Source organism: Ovis aries, chromosome 6 (assembly GCF_016772045.2).
Source record: "Ovis aries strain OAR_USU_Benz2616 breed Rambouillet chromosome 6, ARS-UI_Ramb_v3.0, whole genome shotgun sequence".
In the NCBI taxonomy this organism is placed as follows: Eukaryota; Metazoa; Chordata; class Mammalia; order Artiodactyla; family Bovidae; genus Ovis; species Ovis aries.
This window is the reverse complement of record NC_056059.1, coordinates 12,707,491-12,728,940: the sequence shown is the minus strand read 5'-3', so window position 1 is coordinate 12,728,940 and position 21,450 is coordinate 12,707,491. Positions and strand designations below refer to the sequence as shown.

The window sequence follows — 21,450 nt, the reverse complement described above, 5'->3', positions numbered from 1 at the left end:
ACATGATGCAGGTGTCTGTCCATGACCTGTCCACATACATACCGATTCTGAAGGTGTTTAAACAAGCTGTGTCTCAAACGTGTGTTGGTATCACAACAGGGTCCAGAACTTCTGTATATTAAGAAGAATCCTTGCAATGTTAATGTAATAATTCTTACATGGCATTTTAGACGTTTTTTTATGGTGGAATCCAGATGCTCTGTGTTAATCGTAAGCTCAACTGCTCATTTTCAGTTTTAGTTACATTTCTAGCATGAAAATCATATTTACTTTGATTTTTTCCTATTGACTGTATTAATGCATTAACGTGAACTTAATCTGTATCAGTTTCCATGCGTCCTGGCAGCTTTACAGCAGCTAATGCTAATTTATTAATACTGAAACTTAAACACACCCTTTACAGAATGGCCTTACCCCGCTCCATGTTGCTGCTCACTATGACAACCAGAAGGTGGCGCTGCTGTTACTGGAGAAGGGTGCTTCCCCTCACGCCACGGCCAAGGTGAGGAGCCCAGAAAGGGCTTACAGATGTAGGATGTAACTGTTCTGATGGCGCGTGGGAACTGGTTTTTAAACATACGGTATTGTTATAACTGCAACTAGTACTGATAGTAGCTTTTGGTATTAACATTTTTTCCCTTCCATTTGATTCCACAAAACCTTTTAAAATTTTTTTACAAGTCGGCAAATATTAAGGAGATGGGCCCAGGAGCCAGGAAAGATGACTCTTTCTGCCAGGACTCCGTGTTTTAGACTCAGAAGTATGAGTTTTGACTTGAGAAAGTTCAGGTTTTTCCTTTTCTTGTATAAACCAAATGTTGTGATACACCCACCCTTTTATTTGCTCATTTTTTTCTCAGAATTTCCACTGTGCTCTATGAAATGCTCTTTGGTTTTTAAATGTTGCATGCTTGTTAACTATAGCATACATCCTTTTAAATTTCTAGTCTAGGAATGCATTTTTGGGAGTATGTGTAGTAGCAACTCATAAAAGAGCTCCAACTAAGACTTGAACCTTTGGATGATGTTTCTATCATCCGAGCCGCCTCTTTATTACACTGAAAATACACGAGTGTCCTATAACACCTAACGTCGTTGTTGTCTGCTGCATTTATTCATTCAGCAGACATGTATTGAAAACATGTCAGAGTTTATTTAAAAAGAAACTATTTATTGTGGTGGAAAAATATTCATGCTATATTAGATGACATAGCAGAGCAACAGCTGTTAGCATCTATATGCCGAACACTTGACAAGCAATGTCTCGTTTACTTTCATAATGATGCTGTGAGATTAGGGTAATAATTTCTATCTTACAGATGAGGAAGTGAGATTTAAATAGGTTGGTTTGTAAGTCCAAAGTCACATGACTAAGAATTGACAGAACAAGGATTTGATCTCAGACAATCGGACTTTAGAGCCAGTACTCTTAACTACTAGGGCTGTTGTGTCCCAAAGCATTAGAGAGAGAATTATCCCGCTTTTAGAATAGCAATATGTACATATATACTCACATGTCTATTTAAATTATATACATTATACATACGTAAGAAAATGGAATACTCTATTTAGAAGTATATTTTGTATAATACCAAATATTTTGTATATTAAAATGTTATATATGATAAACTATTACAAATACTTAAACTTTGTACCCATACCTATATATGTACCTATATGTGTATATATAAATATATATACACATATTTTATTGTTACAAATATATAGCTTGTGATGTTTATCAGAAGAACAGGGCAGATTTTATTATTGCATATACTGTTCTTATTGATAACCCCTGTTCTCTATAACGTCATCAATTCTGCATTTGTCATAAAATGTCTTTCTTCTTACTAGACTATAAACTATTTGAGGACAGTAATCATGTGATACTCACATTTGTATGTCTCTGAGGTGTCTCATAGAGTTGTATGTAGGTTCTCAATACATTTTAGTGAAAAAATGAAGACTGAGCAACTATCCCAATGGAATAACATCCCAGTGTTTTTTCCATTAACTTTCTAGGCTGACCATTTTGAACAAAGATAGAAAGACTTTGTCAATACCCAATACAACTCTTTATCTGAACTCTTAATATGTGTAAAGAAAGGGTTGTTGTAAAACTATAAATGAATATTCTCCCCCCACAAGAGACTCTTAATCTACCAGGGAGAGAAGACCTAACTTATAAAGTGTATGGTTTTTCTAAAGAGACAAATATAGCCTTGATCTCTCACCTGGACAAAGTGTGGTCCTTACTCAAGAGCAAACATACAGAGTCCCGAAGACTGGGGAGAGCAGCCTCTGCTCCAGGGTTTGCAGTGGGCGGGTTTCAGAGGCTCCTCTCGTATCTTCTGCTCACCTGCCCCGGCTTGTCAGGGAGCATGAGGCCTGCGGCTCTGAGGCTGCTCCAAGAGGCTGCCAGTGGGCGGACCCCAGCCCTACTGCCACTCTGGACCCCCTGCTCACTACAGCACCCTAACCGCCCCCAAATCCCATCCATCCCCACCCCACCCCACCCCATCCCACCCCACCCCGCCTGCCCCCAACACACACAGTCCCTGGGATCCTGGAACCTCTTTGCTTCTTTCTATCAAACTCCAGAATCCTTTCTTAGTTTTCATTGGGTTTGTTGTTGTTATTTGGTTCCCCAAAATTTGACTCTATATGGAGTTAGGAGGGTTCTTCAGACTAGCAGGTTAAGTATCTGCTGGACAGTCAGACCTCTTATATTGCTACAACTTAGCATTCTCTTTGATCTCTTGTGTTGTTCTTTTTATTTTTTAAAACCTCTCTGTCCTTCTCTACATGAGTCCCGGATTTTACCTTACCTTGGTAGGTTTACTGATACTTTGCTTAGCTTTGGTAGTCTGTGCTACAGGACTGGGGAGAGTTGGGGCTGAAGAAAGAAAGCCCACTGCAAAAAAAAAAAAAAATTGTAAACTTACAGGGTCCACAATAATCTATGTGCTCTTCTATTCAGTAGAGCCCATGGTTCAAGTGCAGTGTTCTAGATCACGTGGAACATAAGGGGCCTGTGAAAAGACTTCCAGGAAGAGCTGCTGAATTTCCCGAGCAGCTCAGAGGGAAATGTCCACTGGAACTGAAAGATGCTTCTGTTGACTTGGAGAGAAGGAGACAGTGGGATAACATAGGGATGTGTGAGGCTCCAGATTTCATGACTATACAGAGGCCTTTTAAAGTCTCAAAGCCCCTTTTCGTTTTTCAGTACACTTTGCAGTTAGACTTTAGGAGTCTCATAAGAAGCACTTCATCAGTATGCTGTGCTTCCCTTCAGCGTCTCACAATTAATGGCAAGTCACTGTTTTTCATGAAAAATTCTACCAGAATTGACAAAGAGGAGGAAAGGAAACAGTGTAGGTTCCAGACTTCACTTGTTCCGGAGTTTTGCTAATCTGTTTGTCCTTTTAACTAAGTATGAGGTTTAAACTTAGGCTGTTATAAGCAAAGTTTGAGTTCTCTGGTTTCTGGTTCTCTCCACAAACTCCCACGTAAAACTAGTAGCCTCATATTTCTACCTTTGAGCAGCTTTTAGAGACAAAAAGGAGGTTGAGGATTTTAGTTGGCCACAAGATTAATATAAGCTGATTTTATTGTTTAAATTGAAGAAAGTAGGGAAAGCCACTAGGCCATTCAGATCTAACCTAAATCAACCCCCTTATTAATATACAGTGGAGATGAATAAATTCAAGAGATTCGATCTAGTAGACAGAGTACCTGAAGAACTATGGACTGAGGCCCATAATATTGTACAGGAGGCCATGACCATAACCATTCCAAAGAGAAGGAAATGCAAGAAGGCAAAACAGTTGTCTGAGAGGGTTTTACAAATTGCTGACGAAAGAAGAAAAGTGAAAGGCAAGGGAAAATGGGAAAAATATGCCTAACTGAATGGAGAGTTTCTGAGAATAGCAAGGAGAGATAAGAAAACCTTAAATGAACAATGCAAAGAAATAGAGGAAACCAATAGAATGAGGAAGATCAGACTTCTCTTGAAGAAAACTGGAGATATCAAGGAAACATTCCATGCATGAATGGTCATGATAAAGGACAGATGCGGTAAGGACCTAATGGAAGCAGAAGAGATTAAGAAGAGGTGGCAAGAATACACAGAAGAACTATATAAGAAAGGTCTCAATGACCCAGATAACCACGGTGGTGTGATCACTCACCTAGAGCTAGACATCTTGGAGTATGAAGTTAGTGGGCCTTAGGAAGTATCACTATGAACAAAGCTAGAATTTGTTCTAGCTTTGATGGAATTCCATCAAATGATGATTCCATCATTTGATGGAATTCCAGCTGAGCTATTTGAAATCCTAAAAGATGATGCCGTGAAAGTGCTGCACTCAATATGTTAGCAAATTTGGAAAACTCAGCATGGCCACAGGACTGGAAAAGGTCAGTTTTTATTCCAATCCCAAAGAAGGGCAATGCCAAAAAGTGTTCAAACTGCCATACAGCTGTCCTCATTTCACATACTAGCAAGATAATGCTCAAAATCCCTTAAGCTAGGCTTTGAGTATGTGAACTGAGAGCTTCCAGATATACAGGTTGGATTTAGAAAAGGCAGAAGAACCAGAGATCAAATTGCCAACATCCATTGGATCATGGAGAAAGCACGGGAATTCCAGAAAAAACATCTACTTCTGCTTCATTGACTAGGTGAAAGCTTTTGACTGTGTGGATCACAACAAACTGGAAGTTCTTAAAGAGATGGGAATATCAGATCACTTTACCTGTCTTCTGAGAAATCTGTATTTGGGTCAAGAAGTAACAGTTAGAACTGGACATGGAACAACAGACTGGTTCAAAATTATGAAAGGAGTATGACAAGGGTGTATATTATCACCCTGCTTATTTAACTTATATGCAGAGTGCATCATGCAAAATGCCAGACTGCATAAATCACAAGCTGGAATCAAGATTTCTGGGAGAAATATCAACAATCTCAGAAATGCAGATGATACCACTCTAATGATAGAAAGTGAAGAGGAGCTAAAGAGCCTTTTGATGAGGGTGAAAGAAGAGAGTGAAAAAGCTGGCTTGAAACTCAACATTTAAAAGATCATGGATCTGGTCCCATCACTTCATGGCCAATAGAGAAAAGGGGGAAAAGTGGAAACAGAGACAGACTTTGTTTTCTTGGGCTCCAAAATCACTTCTCACAGTGACTGCAGCCATGAAATTAAAAGGCTCTTGCTTCTTAGAAGGAAAACCCTGACAAACCTAGACAGGGTATTATAAAGCAGAGATATCATTTTGCTGACAAAAGTCCATATAGTCAAAGTTATGGTTTTTCCAGTAGTCATGTACAGATGTGAGAGTTGGACCATAAAGAAGGCTGAGCCCTGAAGAATTGATGCTTTTGAATTATGGAACTGTGGAAGACTCTCAGACTCTTGAATCTGTTGGATAGCAAGGATATCAAATCAGTCAATCCTAAAGAAAATCAACCCTGAATATTCATTGGAAGGACTGATGCTGAAGCTGAAGCAGCAATGCTTTGGCCACTTGAGGCTAAGAGCCAACTCACTGGAAAAGACCTTGATGCTAGGAAAGATTGAAGGCAAAAGGAGAAGACGGTGGCAGAGGATGAGATGGTTAGATAGCATCACTGACTCAGTGGACATGAATTTGAGCAAACTCCTGGGGATGGTGAAGGACAGGGAGGCCTGGTGTGCTACAGTCCATGGGGTCGCAAAGAGTTGGGCATGGCTTAGCAACTGAACAATAACAACAGAAATCTTTTTCACCACACCACACACGCTGACTGGCTATGGTAGGCACATACTAAATAATTGTTATATGATTAAAAAGTACACTCCAACTTGAAGCACATTGGTAGGGGTGTTATAACAAGATCATGGAAATAATGCTGTTTTATTCTGTTATTAAAATCATATCTAAAGTATATTAACAAATGAGAGTCAGTCCAAAGCAGGTCCTCCTCAATGGAGAACTCTAGAAATGGGGCTTCTGTCAGGAATAGTTGAAGGAATGGGAAATTTAACCTGAAAAAAAGACTAAAGGGAGATATGAAAACCATCTCCAGGTATTTAAAGGACGGTGATGTAGATGAGGAATCTGGCTTGTTCTTCAGGAGTAGCATTATGATGGGGAGATTTTAAGCTTTGGGGCATTTGTGTCTATTTCTGTCTTATAGTAGAATGGTTTGCAAAGATTTGAGTGTTATTGGACTGAAACTTATGATGAGCAAGAATTTGGATTTCTTATAACCTTATTTTTTTAACTTTTCTGTTGATTAGAGATTCTTATTTCCATTAGGCGTACATCAGGGCAATGGCTAAGGTTACAACATAGGTGTGCTTTTATTTTTTTAGAATGGCTACACTCCTTTACATATTGCTGCCAAGAAGAATCAAATGCAGATAGCTTCCACACTCCTGAGCTACGGAGCAGAGACAAACATCGTGACAAAGCAAGGGGTCACTCCACTCCATCTGGCCTCGCAGGAGGGACACACAGATATGGTCACCTTGCTTCTGGATAAGGGAGCCAATATCCACATGGCAACCAAGGTATTCCAGTTTGGCCTCTTGCTTTCTCGAAGAGTCTTTTGAGTGAACAGAAATAGAAACCAATCTAAGACAATTTGAAACAAAAAGGGGGCGTGTATTGGAGACAAACAGGGATATCTTATAGAATTCAAGGGAAGCAAAGGAGTCAAGCCTTATGAGGGGCTGGAAAATCAGAAGGAAGTGAGGGGCAAGGCTCACAGACTCTGCCTGGAGGGCTGTCTGGTTGTGTCCTGACTTTTCCGGCAAGTTGGTATCCTTTTCCTCTCTCTGTGTGCCTGCTCCCTTTGCTTCTCTATGTCTGTGACCAGAGAGGCTATCCTATCGCTCCCAAGAGTTAGTATCACCACAGTTCAAGCAGCTGTCCAGATTGCTATAGAACCTGCTGGTCCTACTTCCAGATTCCAGAGAGAGAGGAGACTTGGCTGTTTCATCTGGGGCCCAATCCAAACACTTGCTTCTAAGCTGTCGTTCTGTGCCTGCGACCCAAGTCATTCTCAACGGGGCTGAGCATCAGAGGCACCTGTTGATCAGTAGCAGGGAACTCAGTAAACTAATGATTTCTGCTTAGCTTGGGTGGTTATGGTGGTGGTCAGAGAATCAGTGTTTTTAATAAAGCTTCTCTCCAGAGAATAGCCTTTGTGGACAAGTGTATTAACTATAATAGAGCAAGTCAGGGACATATTGGAAAAAGATATTAAAATTTTTGCAAGTACATGCCAGTCTTTCTCCATATATATCCATAACCCTGTCTATTTATGTATCTTATCTTTTTTTTTTTACACTTTGTACTCCATTGGAACCAGCTGCTGAGAAACAAAAAAATTGGAGCTTGTTTATAAGTTAGTCATCATTTATATCTTCTGATGCTTTTTTTTTTTAACACATGGTGTGGGTTTAGTGAAAGTTAAGTTTCTTAGGATTTCCCACAAATAAACAAATAAGATATTTTCCACATTTCACTGTTGAGTTAATTATTACTTTTGGAGACTCAATTGTAAGTTAGTCTTAATAACATTTGTAAATAGGTTATGTAGCTTATGTCCTTTAGAAAGAGCTGTGAAAAAGACAGAGTGTCTTGACAGCCTCCAGAGTCCTATTCTGTGCCTTAATCCCTCAGAAGTATTCCAGTACATTCCTTGCCCTTATGTATTTCTCTCTTCTCTATCAAAAGGCCTCAGAGATCCTTTTTTAAAGTATGGTGAGATGAATTATAGGCTTAACCCTCCAAAAGATATTTGCATTTTTAACAAGAATGAACATGAAGATGCTTTACGGTGAAATTCAATGTGTCAGCCAGACAATCCTTAAAGTCTGGGGCATGGGTTTCCTTGTGATTGTTAAAATCATGGGACTCAAGGGGTCTTTTAGCTCACTGGGGACAGTCTCATCATGAAACCAGTGGTAGAATATTTCATTTTACATCAGTACACAAATGAGTCATATGTTTATTGACCATTAAAAACAAATCTTCATTTGAGAATAAACACTAGAAATCCATAAACGAATCATGCAAACTTCTGAGTAGAATTGACATTTCGTGAAACTGATCACACTGTGCTTCTGATGGTGTAATTTTTAATTCATAAAAATGGCACACATCTATCTAGAATCAGTTTGCTGTGTCCTCCCTGATGGTATTCTTCTAAACATATTACTTCTTTTGAGATAATTTTAGCAGTCAACAAATACTTAATGAGTATTTTTGAATATTTTCTCCACTCAGCAATGGAAAAGAATATTCCATTTGAATTACAAAGTATTTATGTTATCTGTATAATGTGATTTCAATACTGGGTGATTTCCTAAAGATCAACGATGATGTATTTGTTACTGGAGTAAAACTTTAGTAAATATGTTAAGATATATCTAAATAACAATATGATATCGAAAAATATAACTTTGCCTTTTGGTTGGTGTTATTTATTTTATAAATTATAATAATAAATAAATTTATATGAAATAAATACAGGAAAATGCAACTGTGAAGGTATCTTAGATAATAAGCGAAGCTAATAATAAATTTTCCATTGCTCTTTTAAACTACATACATATATTCTTTTTCTATTTAAGACCAACTAAAATCAGGGACTTCCCTGGCGGTCTGGTGGTTAAGAATCCATGCTTTCACTAAAGGGCACATGGGTTCAATCCCTGGTTTGAGAATTAAGATCTCTCATGCCACTCAGTGTGGCCAAAAAGAAAGAAAGGTCAACCAAAATCAACTACTATGCTCTAAGTGGCTATTTCTCAGTAAGAACTATAATACAGAAATAGATATTTCATTCCTTATCCAATCACCCATCTAATAATAAAACCAATTGTAGAGTCTACCAGTGCATCTTAGGAAATAGATTACTTTTTTTTGAAAAGAATTCTTTCAACATCTTCTGTTTTCTTAATTTATTAGGAAGGTATACATAATTTGATGTACCTTTACCATAATAAACTGTAGAAGATTTATACACTGATTGTTAGTTTGCCATCTTATATTGTAAAAAATCCATTCTGCAAATAATGTAGCAGTCAGCACATACATTTGGAATGCCAATAAAGATGCCTTTGAGACATCTGATGATTACTTCATTTAATGATCACTTCAGTAACATTTTTAAAAGACTGATTATTTATTTCTAAGGGGAAATAATTTTATGTTTGCTATTTTAATATAGAGAATAACAGTATGAAGAAAAATCTGCTTTGTCCTAATATTCATAATGTTTGTACTTTGGGACTATATACTATTTGTTTAGAAATGATAACATTGTCATGCAGAAGGGTGTATCTTCCATCTCATTCTTACGGTTTGTGAAACTCAAAGCTGAGCTCAGTCAGAACTCTACGAATTAAAAGGCCTCAGACTTAAACATAAAGACTTAAACTTTCTCTAGCTGGAGAATCTTTTTCTTTTTTTTTTTACTCTGTAGCTATTACTTCGATTTTTTAAAGGTCAGAGAACGTGTCACTTTATAGAAGTAACACCATGGCTAGAGAGCATGAATTTTGAAGAACGTGGTTTAGATTTCTCAACCCAAGCAGACTGCAGGAGAGCCGGCCTGCAGGCCATAGTTGAGACACTTTGATTGGATATGAGCTCGGGGAGTGAGAGTGCCAACTGAGAGGACAAGTAGGATAGCGCAGTATGGAGAGGCAAGATGCACCGGGAGAGGATAAATACGCTAGGTGTTTGAACGATACAGCAGGAGATAAACATATTTTATGAATATCCTATTGCTGCTGCTGCTGCTGCTGCTAAGTCGCTTTAGTCGTGTCCGACTCTGTGCGACCCCATAGACGGCAGCCCACCGGGCTCCCCCGTCCCTGGGATTCTCCAGGTGAATATCCTGGTAGCTGGAATGTAAGTTCTAAAAGGGCAGCAGCTTTTGTTCACTGATGTCTTCAAGTGTCTAGGACACTTCCTGGCATATGAGAGGTACTCAAAAAACACGTTTTAAACATACAAGTGATTTAGGTTTTAAAGATACCCTTTAAATTTCAGTTTTGCTTGATGGGAGATACTTACATATGTAGTGAGGCTGTCATTGACAATAAATCACTTTTCCCTCCGTTCTCTATTCTTTTATTAATTCTTAACTGTACTTCATCTGCATGCCTAATTACTTAAAGTAATTAGTTGATGTACCTATGCCAGGAAATTTACATATAACTGGCCAAATATATGGCGTGATATATGAGTGATCGGGTCACTATTTATCACTTAGGTAAATCCCTAAAATAGTATCCTGTCTTTGGGTGCTGGAGAAATTTATTCTGAACTCATTTCCTGTAACTCTGGATGTTTTTTACATTGATGTGATGTTTTACTGATGAAAATATACATTATTGCTGCCGTTATAAAGTAGAAGTAGTAATTGGTTGATCAGTTATTCAAGTGAATAAATAGATTCAGCAGGAGAATCAGAACGGGTTTGAAATGAATGTTGTTTGGAAGCTTATTAGCTGGGTTATTTTAAAATCTCACATCGTAATATAAGTACCCAATACAGAAAATGTAATTTGAGGGCAGTGTTGATTAACTTAGAGAGCATGTCTTGATGGAAAGTTATATTCACTTGCAGGGTTTGTTTTAGATATCAAAAGATGCAGTTTCTAGGGAGCGGTTCTGAATTTTCCAGGATTTTTTGCACGACGTGCTATTATAGATGCCACTGTGTATTTTCTTCTTCACATGTAACCCCCTTGTTTCATTCTCTCCATAGAGTGGACTCACATCTTTACACCTTGCCGCCCAGGAAGATAAAGTGAATGTCGCCGATGTTCTCACCAAGCACGGGGCTGATCAGGATGCTCACACAAAGGTAAGGCCAGTCACTGTTGATGTCGGGACAGGCCCTACCCTGGATGATTCCCAGCAGCCCACATTCATGTCGCCCCAGGTCCAAGTCCCCGCCCCTTCAGACGGCCATTCTGATTTAAGTGTGGCTCTCTCTGCTCACAGATATGTAACGGTGCTCCATTTTTGCTGGAATCAAGTCAAATGGATAGCAAAAGATACCAAAAGATTCCAACTTTGCAGGCTTACGTTTACCCTTTCCCCTTCATCACATCGGAGAAGGGAATGGCACCCCACTCCAGTACTCTTGCCTGGAAAATCCCATGGGTGGAGGAGCCTGGTGGGCTGCAGGCTAAGAGTCTGACATGACTGAGCGACTTCACTTTCATGCATTGGAGAAGGAAATGGCAACCCACTCCAGTGTTCTTGCCTGGAGAATCCCAGGGATGGGGGAGCCTGGTGGGCTGCCATCTATGGGGTCGCAGAGTCAGACACGACTGAAGTGACTTAGCAGCAGCAGCAGCCTCATCACATCTGTTAGGCAAAATGAGTTGCTTTCTTCTTTCTGTGCCTGCTTGCCTCCATGTCCTTGATTTCTAAACAGCTCTTCTCTCTCTCTGTCATTAAATTCTCCGAGCTCACCTTATTCTCATAGGTGAGCAAACACAAAATTTTCTGTGTTCTGTGCGTCTCCTCTGGATCCTATTAGACTCAGTCTCTCTTCCTTGCTTTCAGATCCTATTATCTGTGTCTCTCTCTTAGCTCTTTGTCAGGTTAAGTTGCCCAGTGACGGATCTGCTGTGCTGCATTAAGTTCCTGTGCTCGGAGGTCTGCTCTATGTCTGTATCCACAGGATGCATATATCATCTGCTAATAATATCTGTACAAGCAAACAGAATTTCTACCAATCCTCCCAGAACTGAAGTTCTCCCTAATCCCTCTCCCCTTCAGTGTTAACCACTGGAGTAGTAACTTGCTTATTATTCTTTATAGCTTGGTTACACTCCTTTAATTGTGGCCTGTCACTATGGAAACGTGAAAATGGTCAACTTCCTTCTGAAGCAGGGAGCAAATGTCAACGCAAAAACCAAGGTAAAATGCTTGTGCTCATTTCTGTTTTCTGTGAACCATTGGTTCAGCCACAGGGACACTTCACCAGCTCACCATAGTTACATATTTTCCTCTTAGTGCTTCTAGTGATTTTGAATAAGCCATGTAGCTTTGTGCAATTGTTTGAGACTTTTCTTTGTAATAACCTTTGACAGCCATGTAGGTCAGCTTCAGAACTACTTCTGTTAGGAAGTTCAAGTAGCTGACATTGATTTAACAATTCACGGCAGGATGCAATAGATGCCGGCAAGAACATCTTGATGTTCAGGCCGATTTCCTTTACCTTGTTTCAGAGCCTTGACCCCCCTTCCCCCAGCCCTCCTCCCTTAGTGAGAAAATACAATTAGGCCGCCTGGACTGCCTGCCTTTCATTTTAATGAACTCTTGTCACATTTGGAATACCACGTGGTTGTGCTCAGTGAGGCAGTAATAGGTAAGCCTGGGTTGGGAGTTTTCAAGGATAATATAGAGCTGAGTATGTTTCCTGGGGTAATCTGAAGGGGTCTATCCTGCAAAGCATGATGGGAACATAACACCACACTTCAGTACGTTCAGGTTTTTTCAAGGGAAGAGAACTGGGTGAAATAACTGTTGGTACTATGCATAGTGTAAGCTACGAGCTCCGATTTTTTTTTAGTCCAAAATGTATATAATTGCATCGTTTATGTATCACAAATCCCCAATTTTCAGCTATGTGAGTAGGCTCAAGTAAATTACTGTGAGCACATTCAGGATTTTTCAAAGTCATCATTCAAGGTGATACTAATTAGAAACATACACAAATTTCAGAAGTTAGCTTTTTCATATCCTCTTTGAAGCATAAACAAAAGCATGTCTATACATAAGCATATTTGTAAGTGAATTAAAGTTATTTTAAAATTATACTATTAACATTTGAGATACAAAACTTCTAATCTGGCCCAGGCAACAATGGTGACTGCCTAGTTTCTGAGCAGTTCTTGAGTTCTCATGAAACTGTACTTGGAGACTTATTTAAAAGCTCCAATATGAGGTCTCCCTCAGGCATTAATGTGTAATACCATTTTGGCTGAGTCAGTTCACATACCAGTACTACAGGAAAGACTTGGAATCCAGGTATTCTCTTGTAAGGCCTAATGCAGCAATGCAAAGAGATTTTGGCAGAACTTGAAAATATTTACTATATTTTTATCTTAGGTGTTTGACTGTTGAAATAGTTATAATATTGAGGAGCCAAACATGTGGTCTAGATAGCATCATTTGTCTCCCTTGGGTTTGATCTGCATTCAAATGGACATTTAGAGAAAAATCTCAGTTTAACTTTTAAGGTTTTTAAAAAGTGAACTATGTAGATTTTACTTGCAGTTGGAATTCTCTTTTCATATCTCTTCAGAGGATTGATCCATACCCCAAAGGACAGTCTTTTAATACACTTCAGAATGTTTTCACATAGAATGACACTTTTGGAGAAGAAATTTAGTTTTCTTCCTCACATCTCATATGTAACCATAGTTACTACAAATTGTTTTGATGCTATGAAAATATGTGTATTTCCTTTACTCTTCAAAGGTTCATCACTTGGTATAAAAATTTGGAAAAGTTTGTAAAACTTTGGTGTAGTATTTATAAACGCAATGGAAAGGGGAAAAAAAATTAAGAAATATTACTTATTTTATGCTCCTGAAATATCCATGGATTGCCTGATTTGAGAGCAGAGTGCCTGCAACAGCTATGTTTTCAGAGTCCCTGAAGTTGATTTTTATTTCCAGGTTTCCTGGAGTCATCTCATTACAGGGATACATAGCAGACAAGGCTGAGCTGATGACATTGCAGTCTGAGAGATCCTCAGACAGACTCTCACACATACGGTACATCCCCATGGATGGAAAGGCCCAAGTGAAAGCATAGACGGAGTCATGTGACACCCTGTGCATTGCTTTTTCAAAAGTCTTTAAGTCAAGTAAATTTTAAAGCTCTAGTTGGCTTTATTAAATGAGTCATGAATCGGTGGCATCCATCTAGCAAGTAGGGAGGAGTTCCCAAGGAAGACAGAAAGGGAAGGGTTTCTAAATGCAGAACAAGGAAGTCGTAAAGAAAAAAAAAAAAGTAACCTATGTATGGCAGACAGAAGGGGTCTCAGTGGCAGATTACCTCATCTTCCTTGTATGCAGGGGGCCCACGTGGTGGATTATCTCCTTGGTGCTGACCAGAAAATTCCTGACTGACAATTAAGTCGACATTTCTGGGGAGGTTGAAGCTGCTATTAGGTTAGGTGTTAAGCCCCAGTGTGGTGGGGTTGCCTGGCATAAGTGACTATTTGGGGCCTGTAGTGTTCTTTTTAACAGCATAGAGATAGTCACTTCATGTAGACAGGAGAAGCAAATGTGCCTGTGGGTCATGAAGAGGGAGTGGCACTAGAAATAGGGGATGTATACTCTTAACACGTTTAAGGTATGAATGGGCTGCCCAGAGCTTAGAGCCCAGGACTCAGGGCTGAGGCAGGTGGACAATAAAAAAGTAATCTGATGGTCGTTGTCTTCATGATCTGCTACCTAGGATCGGAACCTAGAATGATTGTGAACAAATGACTTAGCCCCGTTATTTTCACTTTCATCATCTCTGAAATAGGGAGACAGTTCTTCATTCACTCATTTGTTCATGGATTCATTTATAAGACACCTACTATGTACCAAGCACCCTCATTTTCAGAATGGTAGTAAAGATTAAGAGAATAAGATCCAATATCTGGCATAAAATGGGTCCTTAGGACACGACAGCTATTACTGTTTCACTGTGCCTCCAAGGATTCCAGTGCAATTTGCTTGTATTGATGTGCGTATGCGACCAATCCGGAGAAGGCAATGACACCCCACTCCAGTACTCTTGCCTGGAGAATCCCAGGGACGGGGGAGCCTGCTGGGCTGTCGTCTGTGGGGTCGCACAGGATCGGACACGACTGAAGCGACTTAGCAGCAGCAGCAGCAGCAGCATGCAACCAATCTGTACCATCCCTAGCACTCCTAGAGTTCTGAGCAAGATTGGCTTCTCACTAACCTCAGCTACAATTTTTCACAAATCACAGTTGCAGAACTTTGATCTAAGTGAAAGTTCAGACCAGAATGTTTAAAAGAACCTACTTTTAAAGGAGTTTTTATTTGAAACTGGGCCACTCAGCTTCCAATGAAATCTTCTGTTCAGTGTGTACATCTTTGACTGAAGATTTTCTGAAAGGAATAGAAGATTTTGATGTACTGTCACTGGTTTAGAATTGCTAAAACTAGCCCAGAGGTTAGTGACGCAGGAAGTCGCAGTGAACAAACTGGTTTGTATGATCCTCCGAGGTTTCAGTTAAACAGTTGAGGCTTCCATTTTTCCTAGGGAAGGAATCACTTTGATAATACTCTTCCTCATTATAAATCTCCTCCCTCAGCATATCCATTGTGAATGCTAATTAGAATGCTAATTGGTGAAAATATAATATTAGTTACCATTTGGAGTCTGTTGATCTTGCTAATTTCAGAAGCCAGCCTCTTTGTTTAGCGGACCATAAGGTGTGAGGGAGTTTTGCTGCTGAGAAAATGGGTTGCTGGTGATATCTTGCTCCAGAGAAACAGGCCTCCGCGCCGACTTGGGTGTAAATAAGACTACGAAATTCAAAATGAAGGCTAACTAGTTTTCCTCCTTCTCCCGCACACCCCCGCTGGGTTCGCCGCCGCCGCCGCCGCCGCCGTCGTCTACAGAATGGCTACACGCCTTTGCACCAGGCCGCTCAGCAGGGCCACACGCACATCATCAACGTCCTGCTGCAGCACGGGGCCAAGCCCAACGCCACCACCGCGGTAAGGGGGCGCCGGCTGCCCCTCACCACGCAGCCCCTCTTTCCCTTTGATTAACTCAGAATCCCCCTTCCCGGGAGCCGCTTGGCCGAGCTGAGTCCCCCAGCCCCCTACATCCTTCTTAAACCTCCGCACTCGGGGGGGGGGAAAGCCCGGGATTTCCAGAAATCAGCATGTGATTTCTGAGAGCGCTGGTCCCGGGAGAGAGCGCAGAGGCCTGACTCAGTTTTCCCTCCCGGGAGGGGGCCCTCGGCTCGGGCTGCGGAAGCAGGCTCGGCTTCCAGCTGGCTCTCGGCTGGGAGCGGAGTCCACCCCTCCCGCCCGATCTTCTTAAGGGAGTACGCCTTTTGAGGCCGCTGGCTCCGACTGAGCTCTTTGGGATGTGGAGCCATTGAAATGTAAACTAAGCGGTGCAATTAAACCAACCGAGATCCCCAGTGGCCTGGCCTGGGGCCTCAGTTGCTTGCTAGTGTTCTTTTGCTGCACGGAGAACTTCTGCAACAGCTGTAGCTAAATATGTTGCCGCGTTCCCTGTGGTAACATCTTACCTGCTGCAGATGGCCTGCCTTCTGATGAGGGCTGAGTGTACTTGATTCTTGTTCTTCGGAGGCCTCCTTCTGGATTCAAAGGTGACTCTTCCTAAGCACAGTACAGAATCCGGAGCGCTTCCTTGACAACCTCAGGGTTAAAGCAATCGAGTGCTTCTTATTAGAGCAGGCAGATGCAGCTTGTTGTGTTACCATGGTGACCTGGGCTATAGTTTGAAGAAGTTACAAAGAAGATTCAGATGTAATGGTAAAAACTAGTGATTTTCCTAAGCTGTGCCTTGTTTTGGAAGAAAATGCTGGCTCATGTGGAGCCGCGGGTGAGCTCATTGGCTCACCCCGCCATCCCTCCACTCCGCTCTCACTTCCCTTTCTCTCTCTTTCGCTCGCTCTTCAGAATGGCAACACTGCCTTGGCGATTGCTAAGCGTCTGGGCTACATCTCCGTGGTGGACACCCTGAAGGTTGTAACGGAGGAGGTCACCACCACCACCACGGTAAGTAAAAGGAACCCATCGACTTTGGCTCCGTTGTGGTTTTTAAGCCACAGGCATTTTCATTTACAAAATGTTTTGAGTGTTTGAACTTCTTTGTGTGAACAGGTTGTAGAGACTTTGGGTGAACATATTGTAAAGAGCCTGTGTACCTTGAAGTATGCAGATGTAAACGCATTTGCACAGCTCATACAGGGATTTCAGCTTCCTTTTGTCAACGTAAATCCATATAAAATGTGAGAATGCAACTTTATACCACTTAGCCCTTTTTCTGTGACTCACTTCTTTTTCTCTGGCTCTTCTGCCCTGTTGCTGGGGTTGGGTGTGACACGCACTGCTGGCAAAGTGGTAGGACACTCCACTTTTCATCTCAGCCTGAAGGTCACTCCAGACGCTGGGAAGACCTTGACCCCTTCTTAGCTCAGGACTAGCTCAGATGCATTCGCAGTGAGAACAGTTCATCCTGATTTTCTTCCTATTTCTGAGTATTATTTTTTATTCAAAAAGAAAATTGAGTGTGCTTAGGAGAGAAACCGTGTCTGCATCTTGACAGAGTGTATATTTAATTTTTTTTTCATTATATGGAATACAAGTGCTGATTCTTTAGGCCAGTGATCATCACTGGCCTTTGCCAGAGAAACTCTGGAATAGTGAAGACCGTGATGCAATTGTTCCTAATGCTCTTGTGCTATTCAGTTGGAGCAGAGCTTAAAGGAGGCCTCCTGAGAGGGAGACTCACAGCTAACAGTGCTCTTTGCTTTTCTTTATTAACTTTCCTCTTTGAGCGAGAACAACAGCTCTATAATTTCTATTCCTAAAGTAGAAAAGTAGAGTGACAGCAGATCACTAGCTGTTCCTTAGAGATGAGATGAGATCCAATGAGATCATGAATCAACAAGTAAAAAATTCTGAATGAGGTTCTAATACATGCTCCAAGCTAGGAGCGATGCATATAGTTTTAGAACTCTTGCTTCTTTTGATAGATGTGAAGAAGAAGAAGAGAATTTTGTTCTTCAGGCTGGCAGCAAGTCCCTGCTGACAGACCTTGAAGCAGTTTGACATGAAGTTTTAAGTAGAGTGGAAGGATGATGTATTAATGAACTGCAAGACACAGACTGAATCTAGATAAGAAAATGGCACTGCTTGTTTCCCCAAGCGAAATCTTTGGCCAGTACACGACAATATTTTTAAAGATTTAAAGCATAGCATTCATAAATTATATAGGAGAAAAACAAGTCTTGTCACCATCTAGCGCTGTCTGAGTCACTGTATATGAATGGATCGTAATGGCTTTTTCTTACTGTATGGTTTCTTATACCAGGAGAATCTTCACATTAGGGACCTTTACGTATGTCTTTATTTGGAACCTTTGAAACAGTGTGCACATCACAGATAAGTGGAACTTTAGGTAGCAAGATTGGCTAAACATTTGTGCTAGTCGTCTCAACTTTATAACCTCTTCTTTCTAGGAGTCATGTATATGCGTTTTTATCAAATGGCCACTAGATGGCCTCTTTTTGCTATCGTGACCTGCTTTCCTTTCATTTAGTGTTTATTGGATATAAAAGGTGTGTTGGATTCCGTGCTGGGTGCTGGAGTCATCAGTGATAAAAACATTATTCCTCCCGACCAATAACTTACAGTGTAGGGGGAGTGGAAAATGAGATTTTAAGTTTTGGAAGAAAATCTTCTTTAATATTACCAAAACTATAAAATTTACATGTTTCAAAAAGATCTCAGGCTCATAAATATTACTTAGAGTGATACTTTAACCATTCAGAGCTATATTTTAAAAGAGGAGCAATTGCTTTTAAATTCTATTGCCACACAAGTTCTCAGATACCTTGTCACAAATCAGACATAGGTCATATCTCCACATGTAGCTCTAGGGGGATGTGAAAACTCCTCAAAGCTCCTCTGTGAGCTTTTTTTCTTGTGTCTATTATTCTTTACGCTGTCTCGATAAGCATTGCTCCAATAAAAACCACCGTACTTAGCAATCAAATTTCTGTGTGAAAAGCCAGCAAATAAATATAAAACATAATAAAATGTTTTAGATTGTAACCGCTTTCAGTACGCAAAATGAGAACTCATCGCCCACGTTAACCACACGAGTACCCCCTTTCTCTAAATGGGTAGTTTTACCGGTTACATGCTTTGCTACTGTCCTATCTTTCTTTTCTGCTTCTCTTAGAATTGGATTCTTAGAATTATGAGTTTCATTGTTTTATGAGATGGAATTTGGGTCTAAGGATTGAAAATACAAACTTATTCCTCTTGTGATGTAGGTCTTATGACTTTATACTCTTTTTCAGAAGGGATTTTCATTCTTTCTTTTTCCACATAATGATGATATTTAAAGCTATGACAATTATTTAGTAAGTTACAAATATGCCAAACATTGAGGGTAGATCTAGGATTCAAATTTAGGTTGTCAGATTACAAAATCCATATTCTTAATCTTTCTGATATAATTGACCTTGGCTTTACTAAAAGTAGTTTAATAGGAATTTTCAACTTTTAAAAACTTACATAAATAATACCCTTTATTGATTTTCATGGAAGGATCATATTCAGTATCATTTTCTAAAGTCTATAGATTCACTAAAAATTATTTGGAACTACTCACTGGTGGTAGGCAAATAGCATGAAGCAATTTAATAATATGTAAAATAAGCCAAATTAAATTTAATATTATTACCATTTGAATGTATTAGCTGAGCTACAGCCACACACCTAACATACAAACCTCACATCATTCACTTAGTACAATGTACCATTTGAACAGCCATGTGAGCTCTTTGCCATCAGAGAAAGTCTCCTTAGCTATTCCTCCTTCCAGAGTTCTTTACCCCAAAGTATGAATAAAGTCATTGTGTAGAGAGGAGAGTGAGGTAGCAGTTTGTAAAGGAAAAGTCATTGCTTCAGAAATTTGTGAGACATTTTGGGATTGCAGTTTGTTTCCTTAACCTTTGCTTTTCTAGCTTCATAAGACGCAGCAGGGAATATGAGACAGTTGAGCATTCTCCAGGGATTACAATTATTGTCTGTTTGCCGGAATGGACATCAAAGTGGGAGGGACACATTTCTGGCCACAGAAGCCAGCAAGCTCAATCTCCTAATGCACTTTGGAAGAACTGTGAGCTATGACTCATCCTTTTGGTATTGATCGTGCGTGCTAAGTCGCTTCAATCCTGTCCAACTCTGTGCGACCCTATGGACTGTAACTCGCCAGGCTCCTCTGTCCATGGGATTCTTCAAGCAAAAACACTAGAGTGGGTTGCCGTGTCCTTCTCCAGGGGATCTTCGACCCAGGAATCAAACCTGGGTCTCCTGAATTGCAGGCAGATTCTTTGCCATCTGAGCCGCTAGGGAGCAGTGGCTCAGATGATTGATCAGCAATCATCAGTTATTTGCACAGTTTTAAAGTGTTGTGTTTTGTGTTGAATATGATCATTGATACGTAGGGCATACATACTGAATAACCTAAAATAAAAATGAGTAAAAAATAATAAAAGTAATAAATAAATAAAAATGTTATCTTAAAAGAGATAGTCTGTGTACAGAACTTTTTAAAACTTTTGACTCAGAACACTGAGTCACACACTCAGAACACTTTGATTCAGAACCTTCTGCAAAAGGTTCTGAATGCAGAACCTTTTTAAACTTTTGACATATTTTTTCCCAATGTGCTATAATTGTCTCAACCACATATGAGTAGCAGTTATTTTTGGCAATTCACCTTCATTGAGACTTTCCAACCTTTAATAGAAAAATATTACTTACATAGTACTTAAATCATATACAGAAGTTATGTTAACATGTACAGTTGGTATAAAGGTTGAGCTTGCGGTACTGATGGGAGACTGTGGCCGCTGGAAGGCGGTACACTAGCTAGGGTGGCCCCGAATGCTGTGACTTGCAGAGTATGTGATACTAAGGGAATGGTTGGCCAGGGGACCATATGGAGGGCGGTGAAGCACACTTTTTCTTTCACATGAAACAAACCAGGCGTTATCCCCCATTTATAAAAATAACATGTTAAGGACTCATGTTTTATTTTCTGCATTATTATGTAAGTTAAGTCTGCCGGGTATCAAATACTTGTTTTGCCACAATATATGATTTAACTACTTCCTATTAAACTTACACTTTGTGCACTACTCATTTTAATTTTAAAGTTGTTTCTAGTCTTGACCATAGAATCTGAGATTCTATAGCAGAAGAAGATGCCTATGATCATTTAATTATATCCTTGTTTTCTGTGGACTATTCAGATGGAGTTGCCCAAAACTATATTTATGTTTGGCTAATCAAGTTTTCAAAGGACAGTTCATTTAAAGGGATGGGGTTTTTTTTTTTTTTTTTTCATTTCTTTTATCATTAGTCATGAGTACAAGACGTATTATCCATTTAACAAATATTCACTGATGATTTTTTAAAGGTCAGACACTATGTCATGTAAAAATGCGTCCTATATTTACTGCTTTGTAAGTAGAAGGCATTTTTAACATCTACCAAAAAATATCCATGACTAATATGATCAGTGTGTTACTTTTTCTGTTGCCACATATATTTGCTGATAGTAACTTTAATAGCATGCAGTAACCAAACTAATGCAAAGCTAGTTCTGCTG

General features: G+C 39.9%; 1 protein-coding gene across 50 annotated transcripts in view; it reads left to right on the top strand.

Moving 5' to 3' along the window:
- The window catches only part of ANK2 (ankyrin 2), a 699,107-nt gene that overhangs the window by 592,609 nt on the left and 85,048 nt on the right, over window positions 1-21,450 (top strand). For 43 of the 50 annotated variants that reach the window (XM_060416741.1, XM_060416751.1, XM_060416762.1 and 40 more), the window contains 6 exons: window positions 404-502; window positions 6,363-6,560; window positions 10,778-10,876; window positions 11,845-11,943; window positions 15,681-15,779; window positions 16,719-16,817. In XM_060416741.1, the coding sequence (XP_060272724.1) occupies window positions 404-502; window positions 6,363-6,560; window positions 10,778-10,876; window positions 11,845-11,943; window positions 15,681-15,779; window positions 16,719-16,817 (693 nt within the window). The remainder of the gene's footprint in view (window positions 1-403; window positions 503-6,362; window positions 6,561-10,777; window positions 10,877-11,844; window positions 11,944-15,680; window positions 15,780-16,718; window positions 16,818-21,450) is intronic. The other 7 variants (XM_060416746.1, XM_060416732.1, XM_060416724.1 and 4 more) reach the window with 1 other exon arrangement.